The sequence below is a fragment of the Conger conger genome, chromosome 2, assembly GCF_963514075.1.
Source record: "Conger conger chromosome 2, fConCon1.1, whole genome shotgun sequence".
Classification (NCBI taxonomy): Eukaryota; Metazoa; Chordata; class Actinopteri; order Anguilliformes; family Congridae; genus Conger; species Conger conger.
The window spans coordinates 25,267,748-25,285,073 of record NC_083761.1 but is presented as its reverse complement, the minus strand read 5'-3'; the positions used below and the strand labels follow the sequence as shown (position 1 = coordinate 25,285,073).

Here is a 17,326-nt window from a genome sequence, read left to right as displayed (position 1 = left end):
GAACCACTGGCGATACCAATGAATGTAAAGTAGGAAGGCAAATACCCCTTTGTCTGAGGTAGGAGTGAATTATCATATGCAAGATCTTAGCTAGCCCAATGGCAGAGAAATTGTATTTAAACTGTGACAATCTCAATGATGATTTGTGTTAGACTATTTATTTTCTATTTATTTTCCTGAAACGCAACTGGAATCTACAGCAACTAACCTGATTTTAATTCAGAAGAAAACAGAAGAATTCTTCAGAGCTTTAAAGACACAGTAACTAAAACAGCTTGTTCTTAGTAAAGCTCATGAAAGGTATCATATACTGTTTACAGACATTGCCAATATAATTCTGCTTCCTCGCACTTCCTCTCTCATGCAAACATACTTACACTGTGCGGCAGTGTTAATCTTCACGATGGTCTCCTGGTTGGTCTGAATATCCTGAACAGAGACAGAGGGTCCCACTGAAGTGAAGAGAAAACACAATGCTATTAATCAAATCAAACAACCATACATAGGTGAAAGCATAATTGGTCATAATGTAGCCCAGGCAGGTGTCCTTTCTGCCAGAGCTGGTTGCTGGCATAATCGCTACATGCAGTGGTGTAGGGCCACACAATTCAGCTTCTAAACCTTTTTTTATTATTATTTTCTTTGAAAGACATTGTAATCCTCCAGTATTCACTTGGACCAAATAATATTTTCGATGCTACTGTTCTTGTGATTGCTGCCTACATGACAACCCCCACCTCCACCCACCCCCCAGATCCATCATCAGTTTACCCCAGATCATTCTTGTTTTCTTGTTTAGGGCCACCAAAATCCTAGAGAGGGCTCAGTCTCCAAGATGTCCCCACCTCATCACACAGTAGCAACTCCTCTGGGTGCCTGTGGTCTGCCAATGCCAGTTTCATTCTGCTGAATTAAGGGGGCATTCTCCATCTAATTCTATTATTCTATTGTATTCAGGGGCATTCATCTCATTCTGTTGAATAAAGGGATCATCAATTTGTTCTACTGCGCTCAGAGGGGGGCACTTCATATCATTTTACTGAACTAATAGGCGTTCTACATTTCAATCTATTGGCAGTCAGGGGTGTTCTACATCTCATTCTACGAAATTAAGGGGCATTTATTGTGCCTCACTCTGGTACAGTCAGGGGTGTTCCACATCAAATCCCACTCTCGCCAAGTCAATTCTTGGTGCTTCTTTTTTAAGTTTTTATCTTACCTCTTTTGTTTACCACAGCAGCCTTGCAGATGAAACCACATGTCCAGCCCTATGTTACACCACCAGCGCATATAAACACAATGCAACCGCAGCGGCTGTGGCAAATTACATGTAACAGATCAACTTTGGTTTTGGGGGGGGACACGTGACATGAATCTTTCAGTTGACTGTTATGGCCAGCCGGTGTGAGCTCCTCACGCTGGAATGTATTATAAGCAGCCTTTCGGCATTCCTCTCACGGGAATTTATTACCCCCAGTCTTTCAATGTGTTGCCCCCAAGGGCATTTATTATTGCCTGTCCTCATAGGGGCATTTATTATTGGCAGTCTTTCATTGTTCCTCGCAGGAAACTGGGGAAGCCCCCAGTCTCCATTAAACTCAGTGGTCTGTGTGTGTGGCCTATCTGCTTACTGAACTGTTAGACTCCTATGAGTCAAAGGGTATGTGTATTCCATCCTCTCTGTCGCTTTCTTTCCCTCTCTCTCCCCTTCCTCTGTTTCTGTGAAAAGAAGAAGACAGTGCGCCACCATCTCTCCTCCATGGCAACCGCCTAGTGCTGCTGAAACGTGCTCAAATGTCCGATCAGGCGGGAGAGCGCTGTGCATTTACAGTAGTGTTTCACACACTTTGAACAGCACTCTGTACTGAGGTTCTGACCACTGCCCCATTCTGAACACTGCTGCCTTGACAACTGCTCCATTCTGAACACTGCTGCCCTGACCACTGCTCCACTCTGAACACTGCTGCCCTGACCACTGCTCCACTATGAACACTGCTGCCCTGACCACTGCTCCACTCTGAACACTGCTGCCCTGACCACTGCTCCACTATGAACACTGCTGCCCTGACCACTGCTCCACTATGAACACTGCTGCCCTGACCACTGCTCCACTCTGAACACTGCTGCCGACCACTGCTCCACTCGGAACACTGGTCCTCAGTGCTGCTCTAACCACACCTCCAACCGCTGCCCCGTTAATCCACGGCACTTGTCAGCAGACCACTGGTTTCCGCAAAGTCTGGGAAGGAAGCCCTAGTGATGTAATCACTTGGCGGCCTGTCTATGATCTCGCTTCACACACACACGGACACTAAAGCAGACAGCCTGCACAAACATACCATACCATACACACAGCCATGTCTGCATCAGATACTACACCACAGGATACCCATCCCCTCCCCCCCTTAATCCATTTATTTTTCTCTCTGTGCTTTACTTCACTTGAGCAGTCTTATAGTATAGAAAAAAAGAGAAGATATTTTGGTGGATGAAAGCCTCTACAGTCACTCCCTGAGATGGGATTAATGACTTTAAACAGCATAATCAAACCTTGTAGGAGTTGTAGTTTTTTAAAATCAGATGAAAATCATTCTGAAATCAAAATGATTTGGGGCCCAAGTAATTACCCAGTACTTGATCCTTTCCGAAGAGTAAAATTCTAAATTGCATGTAGTTTTGTCATAACAAGATACATTTCCATGAGTTAATTGGGTTAATTTCATGAGTTAATCCCTCCTGAAAAAAACAGCTCAAGCTAGGTTTTGAAACAGCTGGTAACTGGTTGACCAGTTCAGACAAGCTCCCAGCTTGACATGGTTTCACCAGCTCAAGCTATATTTTAAAACAGCTGGTAGTTGGTTGACCTGCTCATACCCAGCTAGACCAGCTTATGGCAAGCTTGACCAGGTCCGTTTTCAAGCTGATTTTACAGCAGGGCGATCATATGACTACCATTATTTAACGATTCAAATCAATTCAGCAAGTATATTCTCTTGAAACATCTATTGTCCTGCGCATTTTGTTGCCTAAATTAGTGGCGCTTGAACATGCTTATGCTCCGTCTATTTATGTGTCCTATCGCAAGAAACACAGGTCTGCTTCCCTAATTAATTTAATGCCACAGCAATTCAAATTCCACCAATCAATCTGCTGTCTCATATTCTCGCACGAAATGCAAAAATCACCCGCTAAATAAAAAAATTATTTGCGTTGAGGGATAATCAAAGAAGAGGCTGTGACTTTGACCGTTTATACACAGATGAATATGTTGTCAGACATGATCATAACATCTTAAACTGATGTGACTGGAGACAGTAACAGCAGCATTTGATGCTATCCCTGTTGCAAAAATTCTAATAGCAGATATGCAGAATGCTGATAAAATACAATCACACAATTCTACACAATCCCCATAACAACAGCAAGCGCTGAGGGACCTTTCTCAATACTTCATCGCATGAGCATGTTCGGTCGACCATGACACAAAGGACACTTTGACTTGGTGTGCAGTCACAAGCACAGGGTGGTTTACTGTCAGTTTAAAGGAATGAAAGACAGAGAAATGTATTTGGAAACTTTTAAGAACGGGTTTTAAGTGTTGGCAAATCATATGATATCTTATTTCAATTTGCTGGGCTGAAATAAGCGTTTAGTTGCTGGAGGGGGGGCATATGTGGCCCAATCTATTAAAAATATGTTCCGTGGTCCATCTGTGTGTGTGTGTGTGTATGCAGCTGCTGTCCCCATGAAGGATGATGGCTACTGGAGGACACAGGGCTCTAAGGCAGAGAGTGGAAGGTTAAGCTACTGGGCTTTAAAATGACTTCGCCCTGACGAATCGCACTGGATATCTCACCATAAGAGGGGAGCACTGCCTGTGTTTGATTTATTGTCTGTGTCCAATCTGTGTGTGTGTGTGTGTGTGTGTGCGCATGTATGTGTCACAAAATGTTTGTTCCCATTTGTACCGTGTGAGTGTTTGTGAGTGGGTTTGTGCATGGACAAATTTGTGAGTGTTTGTATGTTTGTGAGAGAGTCTGTTTGTGTATGTGAGGGTGCATTACAGATAGCTTTTGTTAGTGTTTGTGTATGTATGAGTGTGTGTATGTGTATGAGTGAATTTCTTTGGTCAGTGTGTGCATGACAGAGAATTTCCTTGGCACAACTCTGGTCCTTATGTTGACAAATGGCAATAACAGACTCCAAAGGCAATCAAAAGTCTGGAATAAAGACTAGATATGGAAAGCTTTCTTATACCTGCACTATGGAAGCAATTGAATACACCTGACTAATTAGAATTACTTCTAGTCCCCTAAAATGGAGGGACTATGCATAAGAAGGGATACAATTCCTACACGGATCACCCAATATGGATGTAATACCCTAAAATTAATGGTGACAGTCAGTACTTTAACCTGATTAATTGTTTCATTTCAAATCTAATGTGCTGGAATACAGAACCAAAAGAACAGAAATGATTCCACTGTCAAAATACCTCACTGTATGTGAGTGCATGCAATGTTGAGAAAAATATTTAGACAATGCAGAGGCCAGATATACTGATAGGGACAGTCTTTGTCTGACAGTACAGAACATTTCGGTGTTTGAATATCTGACATTCCTGCTACAGCGGTCAAAAAAAGAAGGCTGGAGAACCGAAGATGAAAGACCTCTGCTCTCTAACAGCTAAAAACCGGGGTTTATCGCATTGTAAATACTTGGAACAGCTCTACAGCTGTTATTTAAAAAGCATTAAATGCTGGTTTGGCCAGAACCCTCCCACCTCCTTGAGGGTGAATACTCAGAGCAAAACCGTATTATTGTGTCAAGGCTGTAAAAATGGTGTGAATACCTCCTTCACAATCTGTACACAGGTAATGGGAGGGTAGCTCTTCCAGAGTAGAGTATTGAGTTCAGGTAATTGCTATCGTTTATGCAAAAGGCAAAAGTTGTTAATAGCAGTTTTGTACCTTATGTTGATTTTCACTGGTTTGCAGTTGTGTCTCTTGTGTCATCAGGTGTGTCAAGGGAAAAGTATACACACACACGCGCACACACACGCGCGCACACGCACACGCACACGCACACGCACACGCACACGCACACGCACACGCACACACACACACACACACACACGGTTCTGGAGGGTATTCACAGGAGCAGATGAGGTGAGGTCCCAGCAGAGATTTACAGGGCTTTGTGACTGTGTGATGGGGGGTTACAGAAAGCTGAGATTCCAGGAGGATCAATAAGAAGTGCACTTGAGCCAATAAATCAGCAGCCTCTGAGGCACTTTAGGTAGTAAAGTATCTCACACAAGAAAGTGCAATTTAACAGTAAAGTGTCTCTCATACAATAAAGTGTTTCTCACAAAGTAAAGTAGGGCTGACAATTTTTTTGGAAATCAAACTTGAATCTCAGGAAAATTAAAAATTGCAAATGTGCAGTTGAGGGGTTGAACTTGTAACCCCGTTGCCTAGACGAAATAAGGAGCCCAGTTGCCTTTGCTTTCATCCATGTTGTGCGCATGATAGCGACCAATAAGAAAGAGACTTGTAACAAGCCATGTTATTGTTTTGTCAGGAGGTAGCCGAAATACAAAGTTCATGCGTGGGTCATGTTATCCTCCCAGACTGTAGGCTATGAATTACAAATGGAGGAGCCAAGAAAAATTATAACTGGCACAACATCAGGAGTGCCATTTAGAAATGGGCTCTATGCCACTGGAGACAAAATAATAACCAAGGAGAAAGTTGCAATGTATGTAAGCAACAATTTCCCTTCTATCCCTCTAAAGGCTTACCTTTCTTCCCCCACCAAAGGAGATTGGTCAGTTCAGTTTGGTTTAAGAAAGCCATACCATTGTTGCAAATTAATGATGGACTCCTGCATTATAATTTTGAACAGTTACTGAGTCATTTTATTGCCGTGAATGTCATCAACCAATTTAGACCCAAGAAACCAGAAGAGTAATTAACTGCTTTAATTGATCGAGCCAGCACACCCTGCAGCGAGTGAGGGTCCTTACAGGAGAGAGAGAGAGAGAGAGAGAGAGAGAGAGAGAGAGAGAGAGAGAGAGAGAGAGAGAGAGAGAGAGAGAGAGAGAGAGAGAGAGAGAGAGAGAGAGAGAGAGAGAGAGAGAGAGAGAGAGAGAGAGAGAGAGAGGTGTATACCAAAAGTTTGGGGTCCCACTTCAGTTCAACCTAATTCAGTTCAGTTTAATATTAGAATTCTATAAGTCTATAATGCTACAAGGCTAACATGCGAGATGATGCTACAACACGACAAGGTTATAAGGCTATAATTCTGTAATTATGCTATAGTATTCCAATGCTATAGTATTCTTGATAGCAATCCCCTCCCGCGTGCAACTCTATTTCCTTCATCACAGTCTTCACTGTATTCAGCACAAATGGGCGATGGACACACACTGGGAAGCACAGAGGCAGGTGGTCAACGGCTGGATGTGACAGGGTTCATGACACACCCAACAAGAAGTTTGAGAGCTAGAGAGTGCACTCCTGACCTGCTGACCGATCGGTATGCACCACAGGTCATGTCATACCCCCACCAAGACACAGGCCCCAAACAAAGAAGGTGCAGCATCTGTTTTAATCCCCTCTTTCAGCATGCTCTGAAAAATCATCTTTCTCCTAAAACCCTGATGTCCTCAACATTTCAGTCCAGGTCACAGCTGCAGATATCAGTCTTCCAGAACAAACGGCAAGCAACCTTCAGAAAAGCGACATTCTTCACTGCACTTCACAAATTCAGAAAGATAAATACATGTGCACCTTTAAGGCAAATTATGAGCCTTTGTGTCCGTAAGCAGGCAGAAGTGCGAGAGCTTCAGGATTACTGTTTTACAGCACTTGCACAATGGTGCAAATAAACCACAAAAAGACATAAACTCTTATTTGCCCACTCACAGTAGCTTGCAAGCTAACTAGCTAGCAAGTTTGGCAGAATAAGGTTACGGTTTACTAATGTTGCATGGCAACCACCCGGCACTACTTGAAAGCATGCAGCATCTACTTTCTTGTGCCTATAATATCTATACTATTATGTTTGGTAGCCATTTTATAAAAGCAATAACTCACTCCAGGACATGGTATATAGAAATTGTATCACACGTACAGGGGTTGTGTCCCTCTGCTACATGTCGGGCCGAACAACTCTCTTAAGCTCTGATAAGTTCTATACGTCACTGCCTGTTGTGACTTATTGCTTAAATATAGTGAACAATGGTGACCTGAGGTCAAACTTACCCTGAATGAGAAACAGCAGGAGAGGGAGACAGAGCAGGCCCCCATGGCACATCATGAAAACCCTGAAATTACAAATAAAAAAAGTGTTACAATGTTGAACACAAGACTCCAGAGCCCTGCATATGATTACCAACCAAGTAGTTATGGAATGAATGCAGGAGCTCCACTCATAAAATAATCTACATAATACAGAGCTCATAAAAAAGTATCTGATTGGTCTGTAGAACACAGAGGTTATATATCTCATTAGTCTATACAATACAGGGGTGGATATCTGATAGATGTATAGCATACATAGCTGAATGACTCAATGGTCTATAGAATATGAAGCTGAATATCTGATTGGTCAGTACAATCAGTGGTAGAACTTTGAATGGCCAAGGAGGAGGAGAGGGAACTGTGGGCAGCCATGCAAACCACAAGCCAGACAGTTAGTCCTTACTTTATCCACCCTCTGGCAAGGGGACCTCTGGACAAAATGGATGGTGTGGGGGGGGGGGGGGGGTTGTTTCAGATTTAAAATATGGACCAGACTCCTGAAGGGAACAACTGTAGGGCATGCAGAGCTTTGTGGTGTAACAGCAGGCCTACTGTGTTGCCATGGGGACAAGGGTAAACGTTTGAGAGAGGGGCAACAGAGGAGTGCCTTGGCATGTCTGTCTCCCCAGGTGGTGAACAACTGAGGAAAGCAGCCGTGTGATAGAGAATTAAGTGCAACAGCTAGTGCACTACAATAACCCCCTCCAAAAAATATGACTTAAAGGTATAATAGGTCAGATTTTTGTGTTAAAACATTGTTACAAGACCATTGTAAATCCCTTCCGATCATTGAAAAAGGCTCACTGACATGTTGACTCAACCTCTGCCTCGGTTTATAGTCCTTCAATTCGGGTTTCAAAATATACAGTTGATGGACCGATACTCTGTACTAAAACATTGTACAGCTACAACTTCTCAAGTTTATTGATAAGTGCAGGAATTACAGCCAAAGACTGCTCTTGTGTCCCTATATGAAACCTTTCACCACGATCCAATATATGAGTGTACCAGTTTTGGTGCATACAGCCAATTAGCTGATGTAGCTAGGGTAACAAAAACCTGCATATACACTGGACCTCAAGGACAGGAATTGCCCAGTGTAAATGTTCCTATTCACAGTTTCTATATCACAGGTTGACATAAGGTTAAGATAACCAGCCCACATTAACCCTTAACCTTGAGTCTTAACCTTCAGTACTTATAATTATATGTGGCAGAGCTCAATCTAGGACAGGAGTGCATAACTAGAGTCTTGGAGGGCCGACCTGGGTGCTGGTTTTTGCTCCAAAGAAATACCTTAGTTTTAGTTTTCTGACAGCTCTATAAACTACACTGGGTGCACTCATGTACTTAAGCGCAGTAAAAGAATTTACGATACACAATCTGCGGCTTGAGCTGGTGCTTATACAAATGTCAGTTGAAGAGATGATTGAGGAAATTAAATAATTAAGAGCAGAAATTAGGATCAGCCCTTGTGGCGCACCCCTGGTCTAGGAGAAGGAATTGGGACAATCCGGGTCATGCCTAGCAGTTAAGCAGGCGCAGACACACCTGGATAGTGTTAAATAAGCCCAGGGCTTAGAATTGTGCTTCTTTGTACAGTAGGTGGCTGAGACTGGGAACTGGTCTGCCAAGCGAACAAGTCTGAGAGATGCTTTGTCGGAAGGAAACGTCACCTATTAAATTCAACCCTACCTCTGGCAAAATGAAGCCAGTGGTATCCCACAGCTGTGGACTTCTTGTGATACCCGGCATGCGATCTAGCCATATAGCTGAAGTATGAATGTGTGACTACTGGGCCCAGCCTGCATGGGATGGCTTATCCTCCTTGTGAGCAGCTCTGCATATCCCAGTTCCTGGAGATCTACCATCCTTTAGGTTTTTGTTTAAATCCTAGTTTGGCACAACCAATTTTCAGAATTAGTTCAGCGAGATCTCTAGCTGTTAGGGTTAGAGTGAAAACTTACAGGAATCTCCGGGACCAGGGTTGGGAAGCCCTGCTTTAGCAACGGAGTTCCTAGGAAAATAAGAAAGAAAGGAAGAAAGGAAGAATGGTTCCACCCAATCAAAGCAACAGCTGTGGGTGAAGGGGTATAATCTCTGTCCCAAATCAGATGTAAAATTCTCACCTGCAACAGGAACTGCTGCTGATACTCTGAAACAGAAAATTGTATTCTCCATGTGTACATCCAAGACATGTACACAATGTGTTTATGCAAATAAGTACATTTCCATATACTTGTCATATATCGATTCATACTTTTTTTTAATGATTTTGCTATGAGGCCAAAAGAGGATTTTCTCAGAACCATTGCAACTGCTATTAAGGAAATGCATTGTAGGAGAGAGTGGGGTAAGTTGTCACACTGTTAATTTCTTTAAAGCAAGAGGCACTACCTCAAAAATTGAATAGCCATTTTGTGTGACTTCATGTTGAGGTCAACTTCCTGTTTACATGTGGTCAAAGTCACACTTATCTGAGGTGAGGACAGATTTGTTTTATTTTTCACCTTCAGAAGTAAAAAAATGACACTCAAACTTTTATTTAGTTCAAAAGCAAACAGACTAGAACACCAGTGTATTCTGTATTAATAGGCTGGATTGACTTCAAGTCATTGCAGATCCATTCATTGCTATTTTTAATCTACGAGGCCATAATAGGAAAGCTTTTCTCTCATGTATTCCCTTTAAGTCTGGAATGGTAAAAATACTCTTTGCCCCCACATAAACTGTTACTTTTTAAAGTACTCCGCCCTTGTTCTGAACTTTGTAAAACAGCTTTTAATTGCTATGCACCTTGGCATTGGAACATTTCACAAGATCAGATAAAACTGGAAAGCTAATACCTTCAGATGACTTCAAAGGCATAATCCGCAGCACAGTAACCAAGGAAGATACTGGTTTGCTGGTGCTAACATTCGATTTGTTTAAATCCCACCATCCAGTATTGTCATTCTTAATATTGTTTTAGTCATTTATGAGCGTTTATGCATTAGTGTGTGATGTATTTAACACAGTCCAGAAATCAGTTCATGGTGAAATGGGAGCACATTTGTTTGTTGGTAAGCACATGCCAGGATATGTGAATATGATAATTTATTAGCATGCAATTACACATGTTGGCAAAAGGAAATCCCAGTGTCACCACTTGTTGGTTCCCCCAATGGAAACTAAAACTACAGGGTTGGATGGCGTGAGGGAGTAAATCTTAGCCCACGTAGAGCTCCTGTGGTGGGGTCTCACCTTGGGTGTGTGTGTGGGGGGTGGTGGTGGTAGGGGGTTCTGAGGAGCCAGAGGTCAGGACTAATGTCATTGTGAATGGAAAAGTCTCCACCATAGCAGTTGCTAATCCCTGGGTTTGCAGCACAGAACCCACCTTGGCGATGTAGGCTAACTCATACCTTCCTTCATGTTATTATCGCTGACATGGAGAGGCCAGTTGTTTAAATGAGTTTCAGTCGTTTTGGGTAGGGTGCATGACCAGTGATGTTTTTGTGGTGAAAAAAAAAAAAAAAAAGTAAAAATACGACAAAGAAGCAAAGCAGATCCTTGGCTACGATTCAAGGAGAGGTCAAACATGTGACCTCCATCGTGGGAAGAGAGCATGCATCTCTGAGTGTGTCCTCCCTAACCGAACACCGGCAGGGGGAAAACGGGACGAGGCATGAACGGGCCCATTCCTCTGCCGCATTCTCACAGCCAAAGGGTCAAAGGTCAAAACTTCAAGCGCCCGACTAGTGAATTAAATTAAGGGCATGCTGACAGCTGATTCTGCATCCATCCTAAGACATAAATATTTCCTGTTCCACACAACTGGCTTCTGCCCAACCACCCGCTTGCTTGTACTCCCACAGGAGAACCTCATCAAACTTGGCAGGCAGTCAAAACATATATTAAAGAAGACCACAGACTAAGCTAAATTAAAAGGTATTTTATGCACAAAAAAAGTGTTTAGGTTTTTTCTTTCCCCCCTCAGAAAAGGCAAAGGCCTTTTTTTTTCTTTCTTTTTTTTAAAAAGGTCTTTCATTTAAAAAATGATGCCACTTAAAAAAATTATGGATTCCAACAGGTCTTGAAATCTCAATAAGAAAGGCTTCTTAATGTAAACAACACTATGGCGTTTCGTAAGCAACACTGAAAGAGTTTCAGACTTCCAGAGTATACACACTGAAACCTGCATATACACAAACAAAAACAAGCACAGTACAAAGTATTCCTCAAGTTCAAAGTGCTATATCGACTTACCTGTATTAGTTTTGTCTCCGTATTCAACAAAAAGAGATTACAACGGTACCCCTGCAGTCTACCACAAAGCCGGATCCCGTGCCAAATGATAGCATCTAGCCAACTGTTGCTGCAGGTAGGGGTGTGTGGGCCTGTTGCCTCTACTTCCATGATTAGTCTGTGCTCCCAAATCAAATTGGTTTTCCTCCAGGTGTCTAATTATGGAAATTATGCACGCAGGATTTATGAAGTCATTATTAAGATGACACACTGAACCGCAAAGCTTTTTCAAGTGTTTTCTGTCTCCCGGCTGGCTCTGCGTTTGGGTTTACACACACCCCCACAGAGACATAAACAGTTTCCCTCTGCTCCTACAAGCATTAAACCGGCACCACCCTGGTGTTCTTTATAGGAAATGGCTACTAACCTTCGATAACCAACTAACCTTTTATCAGTTCGTGTAGTTCAGCCTTGTGTCATAAAATTAAAATGATATACTGGGTAGACGGCAAAGTAGGTGTCATTTTTCGTATTCAATTTCAATGACTTGAAGAATAATGCATACACAACACTAATTATTTGCATGTACCTGCATGCATACAGTACAATATACTACAGATGTAAAATATGTTGAACAAACTACCTATATATATATTTCTTTTTCACCTTTTCAGTAATCTTTCTCCAAATTGTCTTCTCCCAAAGTCAGTCACCTGTGACACCAATGCCCAAACACCAGGAGCTCTGCAGCTGAATTGCACACACTCCACTCACATTACTGCCCATCAGTAACCCTGCAGGACATGCATTGCATTCAGTAGCTATGACACCAGCACAGACGCTAATGCTACCTGAGCCTCATTATCCTCCGCTCATACGTTCTGTGCACCTCCTGTGTTAAGGACACGGCTGTGCCCTTGTGCCTCTCCGCGGGACGTGGGTCTTAGGGCAGGAGAAGCCCGCGTGAATGAGGACTGGAGATTTAATTTAACTAGATTTTGCACAGAGGAAGCAGAAGAGCTTTAAAAGAAGCAGGTCTTTGTCTTGGATAATTACCTACGGATTGGGGGGGGGGGGGGGGGGGTGTCTGGGGAGGACCCGCCCTCAGATCACCTTGATAGCCATCTCCGCGTCCTCTATGTGACTACTGATCCGTCCAGAGGCAGAGGTATTTAATTAAGGGTAAGGGGCTCCCTTTCGGTTCTCTCTCTCTGTGCCCTTTCCCTTTTTTCATTCACTTTTACTCTGCTCTCCGTCTTCACCTCCCTCGTTCGCTCTTTCTTCGTCTCATTGAAGGAAGCTCTGGTTTCTTAGCCCCCACCAGAGGGACAGAGGACATCTCTCAAACAGCCAACAAGCAAATCTCACTCCAGTCACTACTGACCAGTAGAGCTGCAATACATATTTAAAATTACTTTCCGAATAAGTATAGGCAAAGAAGGTTTTCGAAGTGTGCCACTGAAGTGTGTTCACTGGTGCCCTGCTGATTCCAGCTGAGCAGTACTACAGAGTAATAAGTGTTTCTTTCTGTCACAACTGAAGCACAGCTTGGCATTCATCGTGCCATTTTTTTTTTTTTTTTCTTCTGTTAAAAATCAGCCAAGACCTGCTTCAAGCCAGGAAAACTAACCAAAAACACCCTTGGGGCAACATCACACAGCTTCATACAGTAATAAACCTGAGCTTGTATAAGCATTTGCCTACTCACTGAACAAACAGATTAAAGTGTGTGATTTAAACCTTTTCCAGATAGACCTAATGTTGGTTGGGAAAACACATAACCACAGGCTGACTTTGACTGAACATCAAAACATCTTCCACAGTGCTTCTAACATGTTCAGGAATTCCACACTCCAAACAAAAATGAGAAAACCTGATAAATGTTCTCTCTCCGCAGCATAGACTGACTGTAAAAACGGGCTTGTAACCGATTCATTTAAACCCCTGTGTAATTTCAAGGATTTGACCCCTGCTGTATTTCAGGGTTGACAGCTGTTACAGCCTCTCAGAGATACACGTAAGTCAAGGCTGGGCCAAGCTGGGGTGAGAAGTTCTATGTAGGAGCTAACCGATGTGTTAATGGCATGCTTTTGGCAACAACAAAAAGAAAAAAGAAAGAAAAAGAAAAAAAGAAAAACGCCGTTGTCTGATTCTGCGAAACGCACACAAACCCAAATTACATATGATTGGATAGCTATTCTAAATATATTTACACACACACCTCGGAAAATTCAGGTCTCAGTAGGCTACCGGAAATTTTGGAATTTTGACAAAGGTCTTGTCATGAGGTGATGTTTGTAAACAAGTTCCGCGGAAATTATGTTGAATCAAGTAACGGTTTCCATATCGAGATGTGCAGGCTACTATTTAAGAGTAGCCGCACTGAATAAATTTAATTGAGTGCGCGAATAATGACGGCTCGCCGCGGTCTCAAGAGCGAGAACATGTCTAATCATAAATAGCCTAAACATGCTGCACTAAACATCTGCAACATTTCAGCAGTTTAAGACTTGTGTTTTTTCCCCACCAGGAGCATTTTGCACACCACCCCCTCTCTAAGAGTAAACCGTAGGATACATCATTAATCGCCATGGTGTGAAAAATTCTCCTGCACTGAATGAACAATAATTTTGATCAGAAACAATGACATCCATGGCATTATACTGCCGCTGCAAATTCGCAGGCAACTTATGAATTACACGGTTTGAAAACAGACTTTCTGCTTACAGTCACATTATGAAAACGCTCCTATGACAATGGTAGCATACCCACTCTCGTTTAATTTCCCCAGGGAGTAGCAATAGCCGGTCTACCAAATTCCCGGTGCCAAGTGCCCACCCAACATACTTATTTGCAAATTGCCACTTTCCCTCACTTCAACCGGTCTCCAAAACCTATGATTTTTTGGCTAAATGTACTCATGTCACGTATGTTCTCCAACAATTAAAACAATATAATTTTTACTCAAAACCCATTTCTGAAACTACCTGTAAGTGATCCTTTCTCCATCACCCTGGCATCCGCGAAAACGGTGACGCAAAGCACCTCTCCAAACACTGCCAAGTAAAGCCCAGACCCCTGTAACAAAACAGGACTATTTGGTCGTGATTTAGATGTAGCCCGCTACCCACCGAGTGCGGAGCAGCCCTTTTCCCCGGAGACCAGCTTGTTGGGACCGAAGCGCAGCCCTCGCACCTCCTGGAGATCACAGGTTTCAACTCCTAACTCTCACCCCACTTCCGCACGGAACAGGCGTCACTGTGCCCGAGCTCCCTTTTTGTTCGCCTTTTCGTTCAAGTTCAGCCCATTCATTGATCCAGCCCTGGGACCTTGCCGTTTATCCAAGGACTGACGACCAAGTGTCTTTGCATGTCGCATAGAGGACAGCAGCCGCTAGCTCATCAGACCGAGTAAATGAGGTACCCTCATGAATTTAACTTCGGGGAAGTGCCACTCGTCGTTATGATGTCACGAATAGTTAACTTGGAACCACGGACAGGGCAAAGCAATCGATCTATTTTATATAGGAATCTTACGGTACAACGCTTTTCAAACTGCAAATGCTGCCGACACCTGTTTAAATAGGTTGCAAACAACCTGTCCCCAAAACAAAAAGATGCTTTATCATATTAGCTTCATAAAAATATTATTCAAATGTCCTTTACCTGTTTGACCGCCTATTACGTTTCTTATTAAATATTCGAGTAATGTCATACCAGATCTAACAATGTTCACACAAACACGGACGCATGCTTGTACATTCACCCCCAAAAGATTCCGTTTTCAACACTACAGGCACAAACAGATGTCTCATTATTTTAATAATTTTAAAGACTCAACTTTTCTATTTAAGCAACATTTTGAAACATATAAAGGTAAATGAGAATTGTGCATAATCGGGAACAGTGTGGTCTCCCAACAGGGCACTGTGGGCTTTGAACTTAATGAAATTGCAATGCCTTCTGGGAAAACTGCCGTGCTTAGAAAACAAAAATCCACAGCGACAAAAATGATATTCTGAACCTGGTCTTAATGTTCTGACTAAACACTGTAATGCTAAATTTAACAAACACCATTTGTAGACCCAGGAAGTCTGACTTCACCAAAACACAGACTTAGCCAGATTAAAAAAAAAACTAATAAAAATGGGAAAAAATGGAAAAGTAAAAAAGTACTTTGTATAGTGCTTGCTTCTTCAAGAACCCAAGAATTCTCAGGGTGTTCTTCAAAGAAAAATGTTTGCCTTTAGCACCACAGTTGCTCAGTTCTTAAATCTTGATCACAAACATTTATGGTTAGCTGCATTTTGCATTAAAGCTGCAAGTGTAGAGCCATTTAATTCAGTTCTTTGGTAATGAAGTTCCCAGCTGTTTCATCAGCAGCATAATGAGTTCTTCAAGCCGATTAATCTGTGAATAAATTCATAAATACACAGGTATTAACAAAGCCATTGAGAGTTTTAAAACAGCAATGTAAAATGAACACAGGACTCCTAACACCAAGTTTGGAACTTAAGATATTGTCTCTATAAATAGCAGTGTATATATGCAGTATACACTCAGTGAGCACTTTATTAGACTTTTTTTTTTTTATCCCTGCTGATTCAGTTTGCTAGCTATCAACCGTTGCCTGTTTACTCTGCCAAGTTGAAATAAAAACTGAGCGCTATTTTCTGGGTTTTGCTACTGGGACCTGTTGTTATAATTCCTGATATAGCGTGCATGAAAATCCCAGACAATCAGCAGTTTCTGAGATACTCAAACCATCCTGTCTGCCACCAACAATCATTCCACGGTCAACATCACTTAAGATCAAATTTTTTCCCCATTCTGATGGTTGATGTGAACATTAACTGAAGCTGCTGACCCGTATGTACATGATTGTATGCATTGCACTATTGCCACACGACTGGCTGATTGCAGTATGAATAAGTAGGTGTAATAAAGTAAAAAAGTTCCTAATAAAGTGCTCAGTGAGTGTATAGGTAGTGAATATAGGTACAGACAGGGATGGCACCATCTCATATCAGAAGGATTCAGAGGTGGTGGTGTTATAGATTAGAGGGGAAATTCAGGGGTGGTGGTATATTACATTACTGGCATTTGGCAGATTCTCTCATCCAAAGCAAATTGCAATGTGAAGACGTGCATAAATTAGTTAAGACCAGCAGTAACCGTAGATCTGGGAGGTAAATACTTAAGACCACAAATGTGAAAACCTATGATTGACCGCAAGCTACTCAAGCCTGGGAAAATACAAGAGCACTACAAAAACAGCAAGCTGTACATCTTAGCAAAAAGTCACAAGACTAACGCAAAAATGTGTAATAAATCATGGCTGCAATAGTCCAGCAATCGGTAGAAGTGCTAGAGAGGGTTGGGGGGGAAGAGGCGAGTCTTCAGTTTGCTGTGGGAGGTGGATACATTCAGGGATAGTGTTATTACATATTAGAGGGATGATTCAGGAATGCAGTTATGTATTCAGAGATGGTGTTTTCAGGGGTTCAGAGGCAGCGTGACCTATTCGAGGGGGGATACAGTGATGCTGTTATGGTATCAGATGATATACAAGGACACTGATTTTGTGTCAAGGACTCAGGGAATTCCTTTACCTTCTGAATCAGGTGACTGCAGCAACATTCGCCATCTGCGTTGGAGACCGAGGCTTTGAAAAGGGAAAAGGCTACAGTTAAGTCTAAACAGCTTCAGGCTTGCAGCTCCATCCACTCCGCCTAGTAACTTCCATCTAGGGCTGGGCGATAAACCATACTGACCATCATCGAATGTGCAATAACA

The 17,326-nt window shown here is 42.4% G+C and overlaps 2 protein-coding genes across 8 annotated transcripts in view; both read right to left on the bottom strand.

The window, feature by feature from the left end:
* Nucleotides 1–14,960, bottom strand: part of vwa2 (von Willebrand factor A domain containing 2) — a 32,351-nt gene extending 17,391 nt beyond the window's left edge. The window contains exons 1-5 of one of the 4 annotated variants that reach the window (XM_061232367.1): nt 14,663–14,960; nt 9,437–9,462; nt 9,275–9,324; nt 7,269–7,330; nt 378–452 (exon numbers count right to left, since the gene is read on the bottom strand). In XM_061232367.1, the coding sequence (XP_061088351.1) occupies nt 378–452; nt 7,269–7,323 (130 nt within the window). In that variant the 5' untranslated portion in view covers nt 7,324–7,330; nt 9,275–9,324; nt 9,437–9,462; nt 14,663–14,960. Of the gene's footprint in view, nt 1–377; nt 453–7,268; nt 7,331–9,274; nt 9,325–9,436; nt 9,463–14,518; nt 14,587–14,662 lie in introns of those variants that run through there. The other 3 variants (XM_061232369.1, XM_061232366.1, XM_061232368.1) reach the window with 3 other exon arrangements.
* Nucleotides 14,961–15,442: 482 nt separating this feature from the next.
* tdrd1 (tudor domain containing 1) overlaps nt 15,443–17,326 on the bottom strand; it is a 30,109-nt gene continuing 28,225 nt past the window's right edge. For 3 of the 4 annotated variants that reach the window (XM_061232196.1, XM_061232198.1, XM_061232197.1), the window contains exons 25-26: nt 17,143–17,195; nt 15,443–15,940 (exon numbers count right to left, since the gene is read on the bottom strand). In XM_061232196.1, coding sequence (XP_061088180.1) covers nt 15,872–15,940; nt 17,143–17,195 — 122 coding nt within the window. In that variant the 3' untranslated portion in view covers nt 15,443–15,871. The remainder of the gene's footprint in view (nt 15,941–17,142; nt 17,196–17,326) is intronic. The other variant, XM_061232199.1, reaches the window with a different exon arrangement.